The 23,282-nt window shown below is 40.1% G+C and overlaps 1 protein-coding gene across 3 annotated transcripts in view; it reads left to right on the top strand.

The window, feature by feature from the left end:
• The window catches only part of OXR1 (oxidation resistance 1), a 259,837-nt gene that overhangs the window by 107,704 nt on the left and 128,851 nt on the right, over positions 1-23,282 (top strand). For all 3 annotated transcript variants that reach the window (XM_058799965.1, XM_058799972.1, XM_058799980.1), the window contains 2 exons: positions 14,097-14,262; positions 21,456-21,652. In XM_058799965.1, coding sequence (XP_058655948.1) covers positions 14,204-14,262; positions 21,456-21,652 — 256 coding nt within the window. In that variant the 5' untranslated portion in view covers positions 14,097-14,203. The remainder of the gene's footprint in view (positions 1-14,096; positions 14,263-21,455; positions 21,653-23,282) is intronic.

Below are 23,282 nucleotides of genomic sequence, written 5' to 3'. Positions count from 1 at the left end.
GAAGAGAAAGATTTGTGCTGCAGAGAACAGAACAGGGAGACAACTTGTACTTTTTTCAGTGGCCTGAATTTAAATGTTCTCTTGTATGCACAGGAAACATGTCAATGTAAATATTGAGAAAGAAATACGGTATTTCTACTTTTTATCTACTGAATTTGGAAAATACCAACTGAGCCAATACACTTGATAAAGCTTTGCCTTCCAAAGCAGTGTAGGTACATATGCACACTTATTTTCCCAAAAGGTTGGTGCTAAAATTGTTGCTAGGACAAAATTAACTGTAGAGTCTATGCCATGAATATCACAGTACATAGTTTTTTCTCTTATTGGTTTATCTGTGCTCCTTAGCCTTTAAAATGCTATCTAGTTTCCTTGCAAACAAGTTCTTGAAGCTGAAAAGTCTGGAATTAAGCGCAGTGGATTTGCGTCAAGTTTCAAAGAAAAATGTTCCATCCACTTGATGAAGTTATGGAGGATTAGGGGAAAGCATGGAGAAATAAACCTGTAGCATTTCAGCTGGGAGGGTTCTGACCAGTGATGCAGTAAATTCCCAAGTGGGAAGCTGAGTTTAGGCACTGCCTAAATTACTGGAGAGATGTCATTGCCATATCAGTTTTCTGGTGTATCAGTAGATTTTACAGAGAATGGAAATTCTTCTGCTAGACATTAATTTCTGCCCAACTGTATTCTCTCATTTATGGGCATGTGCCCTACTGCTCATACATCTCTGTACCTTTTGCATTATGAAGGAACAAGAGGAATCACAGTGGAACCTTCTTGCTAGAGAGGATACCATGCAATGTAGGGTTGGGTGTGCAAAGTGTGCAAGCAATACTATACAAAGAGCTTCTTGGAAAATACCAAACTGAAAATATTGCAGCATGAGTGGTTTAATATATTTTTTTTAATAGCTAGTTCTTATTTGAGTACCTTTTCAAGTCCTTTATGTAATACAGAGAAGGATGTTAGTTAACCATTTAATTTAGGAAATGAGCCTTTCTAATGTTATGCATCTGTTTCATAAATTTCAAGATGAAGAAATTTGATCTGACAGTTTACAAGCTAGAAGTGAGGAAGAACAATGGACATGAGCTGTGCCTTATAAGGCTGTCCTTGTATTCTCCTTGAAAGGACAGGAAGAAAGACACCATTGCAGAAAAACACAACTGCATTAGTAATGTTTTATAATAGCATAGATGTTAACACCATGGGCTACATAATGAGATCTGGTTTGTTTTGAAGGTGATCTTAATGATCAGTGCTGTTTCAGTAAAGGCAAATGGTGAAACCTAAGGTCATTGCTGATATCAGTTCCTAAATTTGCATTCAACCTTTTAAAAGTGTTGAAACACAATATATGTCCCTTAGATGCCACTTCTAGAACAAAAATTTAGACTAGGAGTCAGCGTGAACTAGGAGTCCAACTGAAACCTTTTCAAGATGCAACCAAGAGTCCAAAACTATTAAAATAATCACTGTTATTATTTACTGTTGTTATTTTACTGTTATGGCCTTTGGAACATTAATTTTATTACAGGAGCCAGGAATCAAATAGAAACCTAAATGCCTTCTTTATTTTTTTTATGAAGCTTTGCTTTAAAAGACACTTGTCAAAAGGATGGCTCACTCTTACATGATGTTTAATGCAACAGGTTTAGGTGTTGTCAATGATACATTATCTTATGGGGAAAAAAACTAAGTTAGTTCTTACTTTTATATTCACTCCTCCTGTAAGTGACAGCTAAATCGGAATAAATTGCCTATCTGTTTCCAATTGTTACTTTTAGCCACCTGCCTTCAGAACTTCAGAGATGCTTGTGAACAGCCCTGGTGTTGCTTTTCTTCCCTGCCATATTTGTAGTTAAAGTCAATGCAAGAAGTTTTTTATATCTCAAACCTAATTTTCTTCTGGGGAATTAGGGATGTATTCCTCCTTTCAGAGATGACCTTCAGTGTTTCTGTTCTTCCTCTAATCAGAAAAAAAGACGTCTTGCAGTTCCCCAGTTTCCAACAGGATTAAAATGCTTTTGTTCTCTAAAACTGCACGGTGTGATTCATGGGGTTGATTAGGCAGAAACCTTTTGCAAAGTTTCTTTAAAGCTGCAGTTCTACAAGCCTCTTATCCCTGATAAAATTTTGTGGTTTGCTATATTCTCACATCTCATGTGTCAGGATGGCTCTAAGAACTATCTAGTACATTCAACAACTGCTGGTGAAAATGAAGAGCATGAAAAATAAAAATGTGACTTGCAGGAAAGCTGGAGAATTCCTATTTATGTGATTGCCCTGGATGAGTCACTGAAGTAGAAGTGAGATGGCTTGTGATGAGGGAAGGTAACTGCCTCCAAGGGTTTTCATTTCAGTCTGTCCCTGGTATATTTGGTAGGAGGGACATGAGATGGGATGAGAGGTAGGGAAAAGCAGATGCCTTCCTTCTCCACAGAGTATCTAGGGGTAAAAAACCCAAATACTTGATGTGGTTCCTCGATGAGCCTAACAGTTTTGATGAAGGGAGTTGGACTGATCAGTGATAATGTGGCATCTTTGGCAGTCTCAAGTCAGAGGATAAAGGGAATAGACTCTTGCACCTGGAGAAGGAAATGTTCAGCCTTCTCTTTTATTCATTTCAGAGCTGAATTGCTCTGAAATTTTAAATCATGGCAATGATTAAGCAGTCTCTTGAATGAAGCAGTTGTGAAGGCACCAGCAGCTCTGGAGAGACAAGAGATAAACTCCCATTATGACAGACAGGCCCTGACCTGAGAAAGGCTGACATCAGTGTCATTGCAAGTGGTTGCTGAGAAAGCCACTTAGAAAATGAATTGCTTTAGCCAAGCATTCCTGGTATTAGAGGAACACCATGGAGAAATGATTTTTGAATTCTGCAGTCAGTTCTTAATGCAGGTCTTGTTTTGCTGAGATTAGGAATATTTAAAAACAGCTTTTCTTTTTGGTATATGGTGTATGAAAGGGCCCAGTTTCTGAAGCAGGCTTTTTGCTTTAAGACTGCTGGCAGCATCTGACAAAGGTGCTTCTAACTTGATGCTCTCTCATTATTATTATTATTATCATTATTATTATCATTATTATTAAGGTATTAAGGCTCTCTCATTGTCTCATAAGCAGGATAATGGGTAAAACAGTTCCAGTTGGTTTATAAAGGCACATCCACATTATAACATTAACAGGGGGATGCGTTTTGTTTTAAAGCCATTTGTGAGAAAAATAAAAACAGGAGTGGGTTTTTTGCCCAACAGGAGCAAAAAACCCGCAAACAGGCCATGATCACACAAGATGGTACTTGCAGGTTGGTGTCTGTGTTTGCCTCCTTGGGGCTCTGGAGAGCCTGGGGTGAAGGAGGAGGAGGAGGAGGAGAGGAGAGGAGACTCAGAATGGACCTTCAAGGTGGGAAAGCATTTTGCTAGAGGAGGAGGGAGTGAACTTGAAAGGACAAGGCAGGAGTGACCCATGTCCTTGGGCCACACCTTTTGTGATAGAGCCTGCCTTCCTGAGTGAAGGCCTCTGTCAGGGGGTGATCAGTTCAAACTGCTACTCAAACAAAGGCCTAAGAAACAAAATGGAAGTGATTTCTTACCAGTGTTGTGTACAGCTAGTTTAAATAGATTTTGAGTTATTATTTGCATTCCTGATTGAAATGTGCAGGTTACTGCATCTGCAGTAGTTTCCCGATATTTTTGCTCTTGGAAGCTTTCCAAAATCTGATTGCTTATATTATTCCTTCACCAATGTTTTCTTCTTAAAAAAAAGGAAAAATGAAAAAAACCTCTTGCAGAGAAGAGTCCACATAAAAATAGTTATTGAAGTGGCTTAGCTCAGTTCTATGAATTTTCTTATCTGCCTTTTTCTTATGTATGTGTTCCCTTAGTCCTGAAATCATGGGGGTAGTGGAGCAATATGAGTGGAGAAATATCAGAGAAAAACAAGGAGGTTAAGATGGGGGGATCTTCAGAGTAGCGCCTTTTGCTTGGTGGGAGCATGAGGAGGAATCAGAAGAGAGCTAAGCATGGAAAACAGGAGACTTGCTGTGGTTTTACAGGGTCATCCAGATCAAAGACAGCACTTACTTACTGTCTGCTGAGCCTACACATCCTGAATCATGGGCCACTTGTATGGATGTGAAGGTTTGGAGATGTGAAAATCTGTAGTGAGTTAATATTGTCTGTGTGGAAACCTTTTAGGCATTTAGTATCAGAATAAAGTGAAAAAGGCAGTAAAAGGGAGGTCTATGGTTCTTGCAATTTTGGAGTTTCTGACAAAACCCAGAAGCAGCAATTTTAATTTTTAGCTTTGTTGCCCCCAGTGAAACAAAATTTTATCAATGACTCTTTCTGAGTAGTGATGAGCAACTGAATAATCTGTGTGAGTGGTGAGCCGAAGCACTGATGAATAAACAAGAATGTCAGCTGTAAGAAGGTGGCAATAAAGTGCTTCCTGTCAGTCTCTTTTCAGAAGCCTTAAGATGCAAATGGGGGAATGAGTCTCAAAGAACATTCAATCCAGCTCCACTAATGACTAGTGAACAAAATGAGAGTAGAAAGGCAAATTTTCTTTGGACCAACATCCAAATCTACAAATCTAGCCTCAAATACCTACCATCAGTAAAAAGTTTAAAATCTTAATATTTGACTGATGGGATCATTCACAGTAGAGAACTTTATCTTTAAGCTTTGAAAATGCCTTCCCTGAAAACCTTGGAAGTGTTCTTTGTGGGAGAAACAGCCCCTCAGGCTTCTGAGGGGTTGTGTGATACATATTGAATGCATGCATGCATGCAAAAGTGTGTCTTGGCATAAAATTGATTTGTGTCATCTCACTCCCTGGAAATCATTCCAAAAGTCACTGAATTTGCTTTGTAATGACTTGAAGATCTCAATTATACATTTAATTGCTTCATGGAAGGCAGTTTGGCAGAAAGGCACAGTGAACGTATGGGTACTTTAAAATGCAAAGGCATTTGGGGTAAAAAGAAGTAAGTAAAGAAAGAAATCATATCAGATGGCACTGGGAACTATTTGGGAATTCTGCTTTTGAGCTTTTGGTTAGGCTTTTTCCTAGGTATTGTAAGTGTAGAACTTGATTAAGAAGTTCTCAAGCCCTTTTTTTTTCCTACATAATCTCTGTTAGCAGCTGCATTTTACAGAAATATGTACTGGTGCTGTAGCAGATTTAGGAGATCAGAGTTACAGTGAAGGAAACCTACAGAAGCACTGATTTGCTGCAGTACAATATTCTCTTACAGCCCTGCTGCATTTCCCCAGTCATTAAAATTCTGCTGTTGCAGTTTGAGTAGGGGGAAGACCTGAAATGGTTGAACAAAATGCAGTGAACATTTCTTTATGTTTATGCTTCTAAAAGATACTAAATATAATTCTGGGAGGGAAAAGTGTTCTTGTGAAATCAAGTTTAGCAGATGCCAGGTTCAGCTAGCATCTGTCCTTATCACGCAAAGTTTATTGGTAAAATTGACTGCTTGTTTCCTGTAGGAAGCATTATGCAGGTAGGGCAGGTTTGTGTTTGTGCCAGCTTGCTGTGCTGGAGTCAGCATTGATTTTATAACAGACCAGCTCATCAAAATGCTTGTAGTTTGCTGATCTTGATGAGCAAGCCAGAGTTTTAACTCTTGGCATTCTCCTCGGTGCAAGGTTTTCCTGTGCTGAGAATGGGCAGTGGCGCATTTTGTCTCCACGTGCTTGTGCAGCTCTCACCTTTGCTCCCAGGACTAGAACCAGATGTAGTTCTGTGCCCAAAAATGTGCAGACCTTGGTGTGGTGGACATCTTCAGTAGCTGCTTGCTGGATGAACAGGAACATGATTCTAATTTGGCACTCATTCAGTGAATTCTCTTTTAATGTGCTTTGGGTGTTTTGAATGGACTCCTTTTCATCCATTACACCCCTTTCACACAAAATGTCTTCTTTTGCTTTCCTTCTCTGAAAGTTCACTTCACTTTTATATGAATCAAATGAGAATTACCAGATCTTTTATTTTCATAGTGACCCATGTTTGAATGGATGAAAAGTCAGAATGATTGTTATGAATATTAAGAAATCAATTTTTGTGGATTGTAGAGATTGTTTTATGGTTCCTGAGTCAGTAGAAAGCATATGCTTTTTTATGTATGCAAGGATTGTTTAGCTTTCTTATTCCAATAAAATTCCATGTTGTAAATTGCTACTGTGTTACCTATTTACTATTTAGCATAAGCAGAATCAAAAGGGTACCATCAAAATAAATTGTCTTTTTGCTTCCTCATAACACTGTCTTGAAATGATCTGTGATTATTCTGTTCCTTCTCTGCTCTGCCTGTTCTTCCACTTCCCTCCCACACTCCCTTTTTCTTCAAAGTTTTATTGCTCTTTTATATTTCTAAAGTGTACATATATACGGATCTATTATGGGATGGAGATTTTGGTTCCTGATGAGGTTTTTTCTTTCACATCTTGCAATTGATTTTCACAGAGTAGGATTTCAAATGTCACTGGCCCTATCAGCTTTTCACTAAGTTATATAACTTCTTGATTTCTCAGCACTCTGTAAAGATGAAATGCAGTAGCTGCAGCACAGATGAAGATGTCAGTTCCCATACATAACACACTGTATCTACCCTTTCTCCCCTGTTTGTTACCTGTCATTTTATAGAAGGAAATTACTAATTTCTACCATACTAACATTAAAAGCTTTATATTCTCAGAATGTATGCATTTTAGTGATTTACTGAGTTCCAAGCCTTTTTTTTCCCTGCAGTATATACTGCAGAATAAATGTAATGGAAGGTCAAGGGACTCTGTATTTTGTTCACATAAATTATGAGTACAACAATGTTCTAAATATATATCTTCTGGGCACCCAATTATCTTGGAAAAGCTGTGGGACAGGATCAGCAGGAGGTCACTGTAATGATCACTACTAAGAAAGACACTGGACTGGATTTCTGTCTGATTTTAGGTATCTCCAAACAAATCTTTGTGGTTACTTTAAAATATTTCTATAAAATACAAACCTGACAATAATCTTACAGCCAGACAGAGTCTGTTAGTTCTGGAGTTAGTTTACCAAAACCAGGCATTTTTCTAGATGGAATTATTATTTTAGACAAAATTTGAGAAATATAAGAACTTTCCAATCCGAAGCTTGACTATCTCTGGGTTTTGCCTTTGTTGGAAAGTTAGGGGTTTTGTGCCTAAACTATTCTGAAAGAGAAAGTCTTGACTTTGTGAAACACTGGAGGTCTGTGCTGAAGCAGTGAGGCTGGAGTATTTATGCTGGCAGGGTTTCAAGGAGAGGACCCTGCCTGGTACATGCAGCTGGAGCAGAGCCATGCATCCAGTACAGCAAGCAGGAGCAGGATGTGCTCAGTGAGGGCAGGTACCAAACAGTGCCTCCATCCAGACTGGAGTGAGCAATCCTATTGCCTTTTTCCTTTTCTATTCCCTTGATTTTTGTGTAAAGATTTTAATAGATGTGTTCTACCACTAATGTGGTCAGAAGTTACCCCCAAATTTACTGGGGGTACAAATTTACTTACCTGAATGAAGTCTATATGTATACAGAAGGCTATTGAACAGCATGAAGGGAATGGATTCCGGTCTCTTATTTTTATTTTCTGTTGTGTTATATTCTTAAGTTCTTCTTATTTTTCACATTTTTCACATGTGAGGTGAAAGAGGTTTTACCTTTCTGTACCTAAGAGCAATTAGCAAGGCTTAGCCATAATATTTTGATTTCCTAATAGCTCCTTTTCATAAAAGATTAACCAAGGAAAACAACCACACATTGTGAGATTAGTTAAATACATCTTGAAATACTGCCAATAGTTCCTGAAAAGGAAATGTGATTTACTGATTCGCATTTAGACAAAAAGCATCTGATTTATCTAACAGGACTTCTAAAATCTTGACAGTTTTATTACATGCACCTAAATGCAGCTTCCATGTTTTAGCTTGTACGCTGTTTCCTTACAAATTCTGATCAGGTGGTTGTTTAACACTTCTGCCTTGGAGCTGAGCTCTAGTTAGGAAGCTAAATACACAAATGTTTCCAAACTCACTTGCCTCATTTAACATACTGCGGCCTCATTTGTCTTCTGGGCTCTGGTTTTGATCCTTTGAAACTGTTAAAATATCTCCTTGGCTTCTTTTTTCACACTTTTAGGCACTAACTCCTCATCTCCTGTATTTCTCTGTTCATCTATCCATTGAGGCTTATGTTTGATCATGGGGATCTTAACCTGGCAATGTCAGCCAGGCACCAGCCTTTAGACGTTCTTAGTTCTGGACTAGGGAAAAAAACCTTCACTGTGCTTTGATAAACCTCAGTTTAGTGCTTTTTGATTGGATTCTTCTTTCATTAATATCATTTACTGTACCTATAGATTGCCAGTGTCTGGCAGTGGGTGTAGCTGCAGTGCTTATTCTGCTGTCTGGACTTATTGATTTGAAAATTAAAATAAAAAACACTGCAGGGCAGCTGTGTTATACAATCTCTTGTTTCTGTGTTTGTCCAACTCTATTTTGTATCATTGTGAGCAGAAAAATTTAGGAAAAGTTTGTTGCTTGTCAAGGGCATAAATCTAAATGGTGGTTCAAGGGAAAGGTCATCCATATCTGCTGGAGAGGACATGTCTTCACTTCAGTATGAAACTGAATTATGGCTTTAGACTGTCCTCTTGAATCTCAGAATGTGCTGCCTGTGAGTCCCACTCACTGCAAAGGGAAGAGGCATGAGTGGTGGTGAGGCCCTTCCCAGCACACACGAGCTGCAGCCTGGGCAGCAGCCATTGCTGCCTCTACAGAGGCAGAGGTACTGCCTGGAGTGCTGGTTGTCATCCCCTTCCTTCCTCTTCTTCCTTTCTTTGCCCCAGTGGCTCCCCCACCTGCAGCTGAAAGGTTGAGATCCCCAGTCTGTGGATGAAGCTTTGTCACCTCATTTAAACCTGTCGCAATATCACTGCAGGGTGACACTGCCCCTCTGGGTGTCTCCACTTCTTGCTAGGAGCATGTTCCTTTCTTCTCAATCCACCAAGACTGTGGTGGTAACTGCTCCTAAATGTCAAGCAGCTCCTCTGTAAATGTCTGGGAAAGAAAGAATAAAATAATTGTGCTTATTGCAGCGTGCATGCCCAGGCACTGTGGTCCCGAAAATCCTTCCCATGCTCCTGGACAGAGAGTGCTGTTGCTGAAGACACAACAGCTCAAACGCTGCTGACCAGGGGAGCTCATTGAAGCACAGGAACACAGAGACAAGATGCGTCCTGAGAATAGTAAGGGAAAAGCTGAGCGGAATAATTTTTCTTTGGTGCTGCACTGAAATGTTTTGCTTTCCAAGATCAGTGCCTTAAGGCAAGGATCTGAACAGGCTTGTATCATCCTGGGCACATTCTTGCCTCTCAGGCAAGAGCAGCATAAACTACTTCATGTTTATTAATGCCATTTCTTACAAGGCTTCTAAATGCTCTGCAACATAAAATCAGTATTTTAATATTTAAGTGTTTTTATGGTATAGTGAGTTGGTAGGTAACTCCACAGAAGGAGGCAAGCTGTCTGCTCTTGAACTTTAGCATGTGCATGTTTCTACTGAGGCGAGTGATCTTTGGCAAGCTGTGACCTGCCTTCACAGCTGGTTCAAGAAATACAGTTCTGCCGGAGTAGGATGCTGAGAAGAGCCCAGGTACTTTCACCTCCTGCAAGGCAGATCTTTCTTTTTACTTTGACATTAAAATTGACAGCTGGAGATTTACATCACATATGTAAAAAGAGGTTGGGTGGTATCTCTCGATAAGCCATGGGGTGCATTGATGGTCACCTCCTTCCCAGGATGGAGACAGCTGAGCCACCTTGCTGGTGGCCTCAGCATCAGGCAGGGACCTAAGGATGCCATGGAATCAGTAGCCCTGTCAGGAAGCTGGGAGAGACTCAGGATTACACAACTGGTTTATTAAAGACTGAGCAGTAACACACTTCATCGTGCTGCTCTCTATTGTAATTTGACTGGCAACATTTGTCAGAAGAAGGTCCAGCTTCTGCAAAAATGCTGACAAACTTGATAACTGCAGTACATTATGTCAGGTTGGGTTTATTAAACACAAAAATTATAAATGAAGCCTTTGGTTTGTAGATAATAAAATGAACTTTATAACTTGTAAAATACAAGAGTACCTTCCTTTCTTAGGCAATGTCCTTTTCTAATGCTAAACTATTAAAAGTGGTATAGAAACAAGGTATAGATTTTTTTCAGGAAAAACCTGAAAAATGTCTCCTGGTGTGCTTAAATATTTTTTAAAAGTAGATTTTAAAAAATATACACCTTTTAAAGAATCTTACATGAATCGTGTAAGTACTGGAGGACATATTTATTTTTTCTGTGACAGATGTAAGTGGAAAGTCCACCCTGCCTGCTTGAAGTTCAGACAAGAGGGACACCTGTGTCACCTCCAGCAGCCCACAGCCCTGGCACTGTGCACAGACACAGGCTCCCAGCAGGAGATCTGGTGGTGACAACATTTTCTTTAGTCTAGAAGTGCCTTATTTCCACTAAAAGGAAAAAATCCAAACGAATCATGGCATTTTTATTGAACATGGGTATTTTAAATCAGTGGAAATCTTCTAGCTGTATCTTCAGTGGCTTCTGGCAGCCAGTGATATGCTTTGAACATTGCACATGTAATGCAAGCACATGTCTATGCCTGCTTGAGCCAATTCACTCTCTCTTGGGGATTCTCATGCCCTGGCTCCCACTCCTGCAGCTTCTGTGTCTCCTGTGGCTTCTGCTGCTTGGTGCAGCAGAGCTTCCCCTGTGCACAGTCCCTCTGCAGCCAAGAGGATGTATCATCATCATTGTGGCCTGTGCCTGGAGGGTAAAAACATAAAGAAATACCTTTATAACCTTTATTCTCTTGTGAACACAAAGTAAAACGTTGTTGAAAATCTTCCTCCTACTTCCACAGAAACAGAATAGTTGTGTGGGTTTTCCATTTGTTTTTAAATAAGCAGTATTTCACCACGTATCTGTTCTGAAGTATGTTTCTCCTTTATATATAGATTCTCAGTACAGCCTGTTATTAGTCAGCTTATGAAGGGGCATTTCTTACTTCTTAGGATGACAAGAAATGAAAACATATATGCCCAAGATAGCATTTTCTCAAAAGGTGCCATTAACACACTTCCTGTTTTCTATTTGTGTCTGGATGGCCCTCACCAGGGCTCTGGATCTCAGCTACTGTGCAGCTGCAGTGTCTGAAAGAGCAGAGTGTGGGCTGGCATCCCCACTCAGCCCTCTGGCCCATCTTTGGAGCCCTGGTGGGAGTGCCAGAACCTGCTTGGCTATGTTGAAGACCCTGGGTGCAAAGAGGAAACTGGATGTACTTAATCAGAGCTCAGTGCTTAGAGCAGGAGGGTCTCCTGACAGAAGGCAGACAGAAGGATAATTTTGTCTTAATTATAAAATATTCCTGTATATTTGAAGACCTTTATTTCCCATGTAGTAAAAGCTAACCTGATTTGTGAATAAGAAGTGCAAAAAGAACGAGATAAAAATTTATAAAACCTGTGTGGCCAGTACATGGTGAAACTCCCTCAAGTAAACAGAGCTTAAATTAACATCTTTTCAATGAAGGATGTGGTGTATAGATCAAATATTCAAAAAAGCCAAGCAATAGAAAGCTCATTTTATACTGTCTATATGTTTTCTGCACGTTTCACTAAAATGCCAAAATGATACTTGTTATTCAAAATACTTGAATTATACATAAGTTGGAAGGCAAAAATTCAATTCTGCTTTGGCAATGATGATTAAAGATTTCTCATTTTGCCTAGTCTTTAACTTGCCATTGACAAGTTAGGTGTCTCCACAGAGATCTACCTGATATAGTTATATCCTGCAGAACACTCAGGACCAGTTTGTGTTCCTAGCAAGGAGAAATTCTAGATGTTTTAGCCTCCTCATAGAGACTTTGCCCAAAGGGCATTTGAGCCTCAGTACAAGGGTAAATCTTGTGGCTCGAGGAAGAAGTTGTTCCATTTGAAAAGGAGCATGAGGAGAGTTTGGATGATTTCTTGTGAGATTTGTGCTTTTGTTGCCCTGGACTGAGTCCCCTCCTGAGCCCTGTGATCTGTTGGCAGCTCACAGAGCATGGTGCTCACACTCTGCAGCGTCTTAATGCCCTCACCAAGGGCTCTCTGGCTTGCTGCAGCTCTGGCCCCAGGGCTGGCGTTCAGCTGCAAGCAGCTCCCTGTGACAAGGCAGAGGCATCAGGAGGCAGCACAGGATGCCCAGCTGCAGGGGGAAGGCCAGACCAAAAGGTCCCCACTTGCCTGGAGGCACTGCAGCCTCAGGGCTGTTGTATCTGCCTGGGCACAGATGTTGCTGGCTGGATCTCAATCGCTGATGGTGGATTATCAATTCCCCTTTCACAGAATGCCTTTATACCTCACTGAATTTTTAGTGGTGAGATCAGAATGTCTCATCCCATTTATATCTCATGGAATAGAGATAATAATGACATATAAATTAGTTTTATATTTCAAATGAGGTCCTAAAGTTGTTTCAAGCTGTATGATTTACTGGGCAGGGCAGAAGAATGTGCAGATTTGCATTTCCATATCTTGTGACAAGCATATCCACAGCCTGTTATTTGAACCTGAGCTGTGGTTGCCTGCTGTGCTGATGATTATTTGTTGAGATGGTAGAACTAGAACACACAAATCTGTGGTACTGTTAGAGCATTGTAACTTTCAACCTGCTCTGCCATCTCTTTGATAAGTTAAAAATCCCCTTTTGCTTCCAAATTTGACTACATAAATGTATGCATGTTATGACTGCATATAGCACAGCAATCTTGGGAACATTAAGTGCCCAGGGATATTGCAGCTGACTTGTAAACAACTCAGAAAACAGTCAAGCATAGGGCTGGAATCAGAAATGTAAATGCAATTGCCTGAATTAAAGTCCATGGATAAAACAGCTTTGTTGATGTATAAATTACCTGCAGCTAGCACAGAAAATAATTGATACTATGCCAAAGTTAATTACATGGAAAAATATTATGAGTTTGTATGGTTTCACACTTAGCAAGGTATTCTGTAAGTCTAAGAGAATACCATGGAGCTCCCAGACCACTGGATGCCCTGGCCCTTGAAAACTCTCAATTCAGTGAATGGGAGGGAAGATGGTAGTGTAGAATGTGATCCTCCACCCTACAGTATGTGTGACAATCTCACAGTAATTTTCAGGGGAATAGGATCTGGGTGCTGGTTGCACAGCCTATAATAAAGCAATTTCAGAAACTTCTAACCAGGTGAAGTAAAGACTTAGAGATACAACCTTGAAATAGTCTGGACAGTTTGAATCCATCTTTATAAATAAAGCTGCAATAGATACAATCCTGCAGCATTAATGAGACAAACAGGAATGAAATAGAAATCATTATCACTTTTAAACCATTATGCAAAAATTTTCTGGGCTGAATATGACAGAGCTGGAAATATCAAGACCCATGAAAATTGTACTGAAATAGATTTGCATAATGCACTGGAAGAGCTTTTGTGAAAATGGAACTAGTGGGAGTTATTTAAATAACAGTATAGCAGCTATTAACAAAATAGTGAGATTCAAAATAGTAATTTACTTTAAACATCTCTTCTAAAACATGTCCAGAATCAAGATATCTGTCAGCAAATAGTACAGCCTTGCAACCCACCTTCTCAAAATTCTGAAAGATCAAGAAATTCTCGTCCCTGACAAAACACAAACCTTAGTAGCAGAGCATATTATTTCCACCATGTAGAGCAGCTGTAAAATATTATACAGCCATGGAGAAGCCATATGTTCTTGAGCTATTAATCCTTGCACAGACTTAGGCAGGAAAAGAAGAATGAATCGTATATGCTATGACTATTGGAGTTGAATTATGTATTTAGTGTGATTGCTGCCATTTTCCTCTCCATCATCATCATCATCATCACCTCCCTCCTTGCTCCTGCCATGCCTCATCCTCCTGGATGTACATCTCCAGGCCCATGTGTGGTGTGGAGAGCGCTCTGACTCCTTTGCCCGCGGACTCACTAACGCTTCTCTCCCAGGCAGTGAGAATGCCTTGTCACACTTGAACCACAAGTGGATTCTGGATTCTCCCGCTTGGAGTTCATGGATCTAACCTGGCAGCCACCAATCTTTATGTCTTCTGTAAATGATCCTCCAAGGGTTTACCTGTAGCAGTGCTGTCATGCTCCCAGGAATAATCACAAGGTTTGTGTTTATTTTTGTAACTCTTTACTCTGTGATGTGCCCTTGAAACCCATGAGCCTCCAACTTTGTCTATAAATCTTGTTAAAAGGGTGTGGGTTGCCTGTTCCACACAGCAAAAAAAGCTATTTTTCAATTATTTAGATACTATTCATCTTCTCCCTGAAGCCTGGTCAAAACTTCTGGTTCGATATTGTCCTTTGTTATAGAGTGAGGGATGGTGGCAATTTTCCTGCATGTGCTGTGGCCACAAAAATAGGTGGTTTTGGTTTGCTTTCTGGTACTCTGACAATTAACAATTGCTGTGTCTTTGCATGGTAATTTTTAGTAATGTGTATAAAGGAAAAAAAGGGTGTTTTGTATGCTTCCTCTACTTGTTTAAATACATAATGCTGAGAGTATAAAGCAAAATACAATATTGAAATGCCTCTTTTTTCACATAGCTCTCATGCCTGCAATGCTTTCTTTGCTGAAGCTGGGCTCAGTGTTACGTTGTTAATACATACCTGCCACTTTGAATTGCTTTGTGGGCTGAGTAGGTGTGAATTCATTCCTAATCCTTTCCCATCGCCACCCATGTGAAGATCACGTTGTTTTTGCTCTGTGCCGTCAAATGATCTCATATGCTGCTTGCATTTTCTGAAAGCTCTGCTGCATGATCACACATTAAGGAACAGGCTGAAGGGCTTTTCTGCAGGTTCTTGTTTGTTTACTGTGAGACATTGATTTAGCGCCGTCCTAAATTCTAGTTTGCTTTGCGGTGTTTGGTTTCTTCTCCTCTGCAATTCATAATGGCCAATTTGGATTTGAATTGCAAGTTTGTTGCACTCGGTTGCCTGCAGTACTTGGTAGTGGATAATTAGTGGTAATACAAAAGATGGAGCGTGCACTGAGTGGTTCTTTCCCTGTGAAAAACCTCCACCTTCCAGCAATCCCTGGCCCAGGGAAATTGTTTGCTGAAGTACCTGCATGCTTCATAACCTCTAATGGATGCTTTCTGCCTGACTCGTGTCTTTCTTTTCTGTACCAAGTGATACTCCTGGTCTGTACAATTATTTCTGTCATGCAATTATGTATACACCATTCAAAGAAGTACTTAGCTGTGTTTGCTCCAAACATATTGCTTGTCTTCCTTTGGTTCTTTTGCAAGTTCCATCGGTGTAAAACCATGTGCCTCCCCCTTTCTGAGTGCTGATGGGGTGATTCCCTGCTGGTAATTCCTTCCCACAGTCTGTTTCACCTTGTGCCATGAGGAACAAACTCATCATCATCACAGGTGTTTTCTTCTGTGCCAGTCTAATTCTGCTGTCTTCCTTTTGGGAGGGGATGGCCAGAGCCATAGCCAGGTCATACTCAAGAGCATTAAGCGAAAGATTTTCTAGCAGCCCTCCATGGCATTGCCCCATGCTGCAGGCAGGCAGAAGTGTGGTAAGTGGAGCCTGACTGCAGACCTCAAGCCTTTTGCTTGACCCCTCTGAATTGCCAAAGCAGCCAAAGAATGCCCCAACCAAGTGCAGATCTCTGTCCTGTCTCTGGGGTACAACCAGCGTGTCCACAGGAGAATAAAATAACTTGGGGGCTCTCTGTGCAGACACCAGGGGGTTAGGCCTCTCCTGTGTTTAAGTTGTCAAGCCTTTGTAGTATTGGTTTAAAACAGAAGTTTGCCTGTTTTGTTGTTTTTTCAAAATCAGATAAAACCTTGCCGTTGACATCAGTTTGAATCACATTTCTTGCTACAAAGAAATCAAATTCATAACCAGCTCTTCTGAGCAGTCAAAATTCCTAAATGCTTCTCTTAAGAGTGAACATCACTTTTCTAATGAAAGGTTTTGCTTCTCCTATTAACTGTGTAGTAAAATCTCTGCAATAGTCACAAGGGGCACAGAGAGGGGATTTTTGTACTTGGTAGATAAGAATGAGCTAGGCTTTCCTCCAAACCTTTCTTGCAGCAAGGGATTTTTTCTTAGAAATTCACAAAGACTTAATTGTACAGATTCCCAGCTCCTGAGATGCTTCTTTTGGCTGTTTGTTTCCACTGTAAATGTTTTCTTTTTTTTTTTTTTTTTTTTTCTCCCCTTTTTTTTCAGTCTGGACTACTAGCCATTAAGGTTTTAGGTGCTTTCAAGATCTCTTTAGAAAATAGTGCCTTATTGTTTTTGTCATCCTGCTTTACAAAAAATGCAGTTTGACATTGTAATATTTTTAAAAATGCATGGATTTTGTTAGGAATGGAATAGGTTTGTGATAGTGAATGCCAGGAATGAAATCCTAATGCTCATAAATTCTAAAGCAGAGTTTCTGGGTAATTCACTGGCCCCAGGACGTTCTATATGTATGGAGGCCTATATGTATGGCATACCAAGCATCTGATGATTTTTTTTTTGAGGGAACTGGTAAGAAACTGTTCAAAGTGACCCATTCCTGGGAAGTGCTGCTGGGGAGCTCAGGATGCCAGCTGGGCAAGAGGAAGTAAAAGCATCTGTCAGGTGGTTTCTAAGATGCAGTAGAAAACCTTGCAGTTGTATGCAGAGGAAGGACAGAGAAATAAAGTGCAAGTTCAACAGCTAGTCACTGTATCTACCTACAGGGATGTCATCTCACACAGCTTGGAAATGCACGTTCCTCCTGGATTAGCAGAATGAGCAAACCCTCAGTGATTAGTAACCAGAGGGTGCTGAGAGGCAGATTTGGGATTTGTGCCTCTGTTCTGTAGATTAGAGGTACCAAGGCTGCATAGAAGGTTTCAACAGCTGGAGTTACTGGGATGAGCAGTTATGTCCTAGGAAAATACAGTGAGATGGAGATGGAGAAAATGGGAGTTTAATGGCTTATTAGCAATAGTGCAATTGAACTACACAAACAGGTGCATCAAGGGTGTGTTTGAACAGGGTTGTGTCAAACCAAGGTGCTGCTCAGCTGTGTTCCAAGCAAGCACAGACCTGGTCACCAGCAGCTGAGTAACCCCAGCTTTGGCCCTAGGATGTGTTGTCTTGATTACTTGTCAACAGCTGGTCCTTCACAATTATTCCATGTTAGCTTCTCCTCTGAACGAGCCACTTTTGCTAGGAACATGCCTAACATGTTCCTAGCTTTTCTAACATCCCAAGGGGAGCACAACCAAAATTCACAGAAGCTGCCAGTAGCCAGAAGCAGCAATAACCAGCTCAGGGTTCCACATGTCCCAAAGGCTGCAGATTTTGTTAGCTTTGTTGCATGGTTTTCTCTCCCCTGGAGTTCTTATGGTTTAAGCATAGTTGCAGAAAAGGAAAGTTTTGCTCCTTCTACTTCAGATCTCAGTCAAGTTAGGGCTTTGTCCTTGCTGTCAGACAGGCATTTCCCAGCCCCACCAGTGCAGCTCTGTCTTTGCAGCCATCGTTATCTGGCTGTCGGCTGGGAGGCTCCAGCAGCAGCATTTTGTGTCACACCAGGCAATACTGAAAGACCTGTGTTGTCCATTGTTGAAAAGTTAGGCGAAGGCTGCTACAACATACATAGAATAAAAGATAAAAAAGTTTTGCCACAGCATTTCTTATACCTTTTATTTATTTTTCTACAAGCAGGCAGCCTGAAACAAAGGAAGAATGAGGACTTTGATCCCAAGACACTTCATGTTCAGATTTCTTTCTGACAAGGAATAAATAATTTCAGCCCAACTGTGCGGCTGTAATATATATAAAAAAACCAACAGAAAACCCCAAACCAAGTGCAACACAAAGCTAGTAATAGAGCAGGATGTTGGAGAGGGGTCAAGCTAATGTAGAATTCATTCTCTTGGCTCCAAAATGCATGCAGAACTCAGACTTACTTTCAAGACGTGGTCTGCTGAAGATACAGTGTTTTTTCAAAGTGTTTTTTCAAACTATTTGCTAGCCATGGCTGTATCAATATACAATTAAGGTGGGCTGAAGGAAGATGTATTAGAGTAAACTGCTTGTTTTTGTCAAGTCATTGCCATAAAATTGTGTCCTTGCTTGAACCTGTGTCCTGCTCAGCTGACCCTGTTATTGCAGTCTGGATTAATTCAGACCCTGTGTCTTTCCTGCTAGCAAAAACACTGTCACCATGGTTTCTCAAGAACAGTTTAATAATATTACATGTACTTGCTTGGCTGTCATGCTCCTGCTTTGTTAATTTTGGTACTTATTTCTTTGGAAGACTTACTTTTAAATTAGTCTCAATTGCAAGAATAGATAATTTTTTGACATTAATTTGCTACAGGCATTTCAACCAAGTCATTTTTTAATCATAAGTAACTTCAAAAAGGCCATGTGAAAATTTTACTGTGCAGATGACAGGTATTATCCCTTTATTCTTATGTGATGGTAGAAGAATAGACAGTGTATTTGTAATAACAATCTGGTGTTCCCCACAGTGCAGCAAGCTATTTTATTAGCTACATCCAGACAGCTTTATTAATTGGACTGTCCTTCAGACAGCCTTGGTGTTGAAGAATGTGTTGATAACACAGCTGAAAGTATAAATCATAACAGTACTTTTCAGTTTGTAACATTTATTTCCACTCACCTGCTGTCTTCCTTTGGGGCAGAACATGGACTTGCATAATGCAGGACATATGTACCCTTATTGATCTCAGGATTATGGAGAGGTGCTGAACACTTTGCAGCCTCTTTGCTCACAGCTATTTTGCACAACACAGAAGCAATACCCTGCAATCACAGTGAAATCTGTGGTCTGAGGTAGAGCATGACTTCTTAAAAAGTAGTGATTCTCTTCTCAGAAGTCATCCTTTAAATCTTCAAAGGTTTCTAGTGGTAAGGAACTACAAAGACTTTTTATATCACCTGAGAGATGGTATATTCAACAATATAGCAGAATAACATTATGATAGAACAGCACTTCACTATTAATAATTCAATGAAATATTCCAGCCTTCATTTTAGGTAAATATATTTGACCAGCTGTAGGCTTAAAGCTGGAAGTGTTAAAAACAAGGTCTCAGTTTCAGGAACATCATTTCAAGCAAAAGAACTTTCTTTTCTTCTCACACAATGTTTACTCAGAAGATTCCCTGCCCAATCTTGATTTTATATGTATCAGTGCTCATAGTGCTGTTAGTTTATCCCAAGCTATGTCTCCACTGACTCCATATGTGCGTCCACTGACCAAGGCCCTTCAAGTAAGGATAGTTTTATCACAGTGATAGTTTTATCCCATATCTCTAGGGCTCTTTGAACAGCAAGAGCCATGTAAGCAGCTGGTTTATGTGGAGCAATAGTTGTTCATTGTTTCTCAAAATGTCACTCTCTTAAGTAATTAAAATAAGCTACTGGTGTTGCTGCCTGAACACAGCGCTGAGTTAAACCAGAAACCATCAAGGCTGGATACTGCCTACCTCAGAACTTTCAATGAGTTCTGGAGTAATTAAGGAAAACCAAGAAATATAAATCCAATGGTGCAGTGTCTAATTCAGAAAACCCATGAACCAAAATCTGCTGGAGGCTGGAAAGATATCCGTTGATGGACTCGTTGGAGATATTCGTCTAGATGATGCAGTATAGCCTTTCTTATATGTAGGAGTGATAAATGTCCCTGTCAACCCAAACTGTTTATGTGGAGCAATTGGAGCTGAGAACCACTACTTCAAATGCAAGACACTCTGAATTAGTTCAGAAAAAGGTTCTAGTGAAAATTGAATGACATAGAGACGTTAAATTCTAATTGCCAATTTTCTAACTTCTAGTCCTTTCTCTGGACTAAGCAATACTCTGTATAAGTATAGTTATTTTGCCCTCATAGTGTAATTATTCTACATACATGTTGATACATTAACATAACTTCTGGAGGCTGATCATGACCTGTGTATTTTCCAACCTATTTAGAGCGGTTGTTACTATTATTACAATATTTAATCAGTTAATATCTTAAACTAGCAGATTGCATAGTCAGTGGAGTAGTCTATGCTGTTCAATTGCAGCCAATAGCTGGAGAAAATGTTTGAAAAATAAGGAATTGCAGAGTTAAGAGGGAGATGCTTAGCATTGAATTGTTAGCCTAATAAAATTATCCTCTAGCACTGCAGAACTTTATCATTTTACTTCATTCGCTTCAAAATTTCAGCATTGTTATGAGCCCTTCCTCTCAAATCAATATCTCACTGCAATGTCATAAACCTCTTTTATTTCGAGGATCAAATAATGTAGTCAGCTATATATATGTATAGAGACCTAATTCAAGAAACATATTGACAAAATCCAATGTGTAAGCTGTGAACTCCATTGTAACAGGTCATTTGTCTCTATTCAATAACTTTAGCAGCATAGTAACTTCTATTTTATGTTGCTAGAGATAGTGGAGATATCAGAACTATGGTGAATCAGTGACAGGGGTGTACTCCAAAGTGGGGTTTGAGAACTTTTTCTGAGTTTCCCTCAGAACTTTGATAAAATGCCTAGATCTGAAGAGGAGTTGAAAGTGAAAATGTCATTTGCCTCCACTTTCAAAAGGATTTTAACAATGTCTCAGGATATATTTGTGCACAAATTGTGATGTTATGTCTGGATGTGTGTGCAACTAGAGAGGTAAAAAACTGGTTTGATAATTGGGGCCTGAGAATAGTGGTTAATAATTCATACAATATCTCTCTGCCAGTAATGACCTGAACACTAATTTCTTCTGCAGAAAAGGGAATTTCTTTTTCTTTGTTGACTGGTATTGCAGTGCAAAAATGATACCTGACTTTAGTGAGATTTTTGAGAAAAAAATGCATTGAAAATATTGCAGAATGGAAAATGCAGTTGTAGAGCTACAACTGGATTCAGAAGATGATACATAAATTCTTTTCTCTCAAGGCTTTCTGTGACTTTGTGCAAATTATTTAATTTCTTTGTACTCCCCTCATCTGTGGAAACTTAAGCCAAGCAACTTAATGACAGGGTAATGGTGGGCAGCTCGGCTTGGAAATAGATTAGGAACTGATCCTTCAAGCAGCTCTGCGGGCTGATCTGAGGGCAGCTTACTATTTGGAGCTACATGGGAGATGGATGTGCTGTAACTGATTTAGCAGAACCTGAAAGGGGAAATTGATGCAAGGCCTAATTTATCACTGCTGTTCCCTGTTCGGCTGTGACATGCGTGAATTATTGTACAACAAACAGTAGAATATCACTGTTATTCTACACATAATCTAGGTATAGAATGATGATTAGTAATACTTCAGTGTTTTGAATTGCCTTTAGATTAAAGAAAAAGTCGCAGTCGGTGGATATTAGTGGGCCAGGATGCAACCCAGTGGCAGCAGAAGCTCAGACCCCTCAGCCCAGCAGACCTTCCCCTGCCCCGCAGACAGCGGCTCCCGAGGAGGAGCAGGAGAGCAGCACCAACAGCCAGAGGCGCAACCCGCGGAGGAGCGACCTGAAGAGATACTACACCATTGGTGAGTTTCCTTCCACAGGAAAAGTCAAATGTGCTTTCGACTAAAGCAGGGGCTGTTCCTTCATTTGTGGTTTGTTTCTTTTGCTTGACAGCAGCTGGCCTCTAAGTTTACAAATGCTCACAGTGAGCAATAAGTTATCATATCTTAATGCTGATGTCAAATTGCTCCAAAGAATTAACCTGCTTTATTTACCTGAACTCTTTCCTGCTCCTTTTTTTTTTTTTTTTTTCCATAAGAAGAAGTATTGAAGAAGGCATAAAAGCAATTTTGAAAGGGATGCTTTAGGAAAAATGTAATTCTTACAGTGGATTGCCCTGGAATTTCAGCAGAGGTTGTTTAGAAGGTTCCTGATTAGGCAGGATTTCCAGTTTGGAGAGGGAAGAGGCATACTGAGTGTGAAGAATTTTTTATGGGGCCTATTTGTATCTTTTCCTGAATATTTTGGTTTTCTGAATTTTCATCTGGAATGTCAGCATCTGCATGACTCTTTAAAGCCATCTTAGGCACCCCAGAACATGTTTTGCAGCCTGCTTCCCCACAAATAATTTTGATATTATGCTTGACTCCTTTTGGCAAGGTTGGAAGGGACCACAGTGGGTCATCTGGTCTGATCTCCCTGCTAAAGCAGGCTCATCCCAGAGCACAAGGCACAAGATTTGGTCCACATGGCTCTTGAATATCTCCAGTGAGGGAGAATCCTCAACCTCTCTGGGCAGCCTGTTCTAGTGCATGGTCACCTGCACAGCAAAGAAGTTCTTTCTCATATTCAGGTGGAACTTCCCATGCATCAATTTCTGCCCATTGCCTCTCGTCCTGTTGCTTGGCAATAGTTTGTGAACTGTTGAATTATTGCAGTATGATGTGATTGTTTCTTCTGCTCCAAGGGAACTATTTACATGTCTTTCACTTGTCTAAAAGATCAAGAAAAATGTGTTTCCTTAGACATCTTTCACTGTGTTATGTCTGATCCCTTGAAACTGGCTGTCATTCTAAGTTATGTTGCTTTTAAAGAAGGAAACTGCATTAGCAATCTACCCATTTTAATAATGAAATCTTTATTTTAAGTGGTGAGTGACTGTATGTGTTTGCATTTTGTGATGCCCGTAAATTTTTCTCTGTGGTTAAATTTGACTCACTGCAATTTCTTTTGGGACTCTTTATACAATCTTTATATTATGAACTCCAATCTATATGTGCTTTGAGTGATCACAGGCTCTGAGCCATGGTTGTTCAGGATGTAACCTCTGTGCTGAAGTAACAGAATGTTGTTTGTACATTTGAATAATTTCTTTGGATATTGTGCAGCACTTTTTTGACAGACTTGTTGACTGGAAAAGGCCTCTGAAGGTTGTATAGTCTTGTGTCCTGTTTAAAGCAGGACCTCAGCCAGCACCAGATAGAACAACCAAGGCTTTGTCTTGCTGAGTTTTGACAGTCTCCAGGGGTGGATGCTCCACTGCCTCTCTGCCTGTCAGGCTGGAACATGGACAGTGTGTCCACAGACAGCAGCAGTTGTGGGCAACTTGCCCATAAACAGATGCTGGCATTAGTGAACAACAGTTGCAGACCCTAGGGAAGTATGAGGGGAACAGACCACAGAAAATGGCCAAACTTGAATGTTTTTTTCCAA

This window comes from Ammospiza caudacuta, chromosome 1 (assembly GCF_027887145.1).
Source record: "Ammospiza caudacuta isolate bAmmCau1 chromosome 1, bAmmCau1.pri, whole genome shotgun sequence".
NCBI lineage: Eukaryota > Metazoa > Chordata > Aves > Passeriformes > Passerellidae > Ammospiza > Ammospiza caudacuta.
Note: the sequence above shows the minus strand (reverse complement) of the source record. Positions and strands in the feature narration are given on the sequence as shown.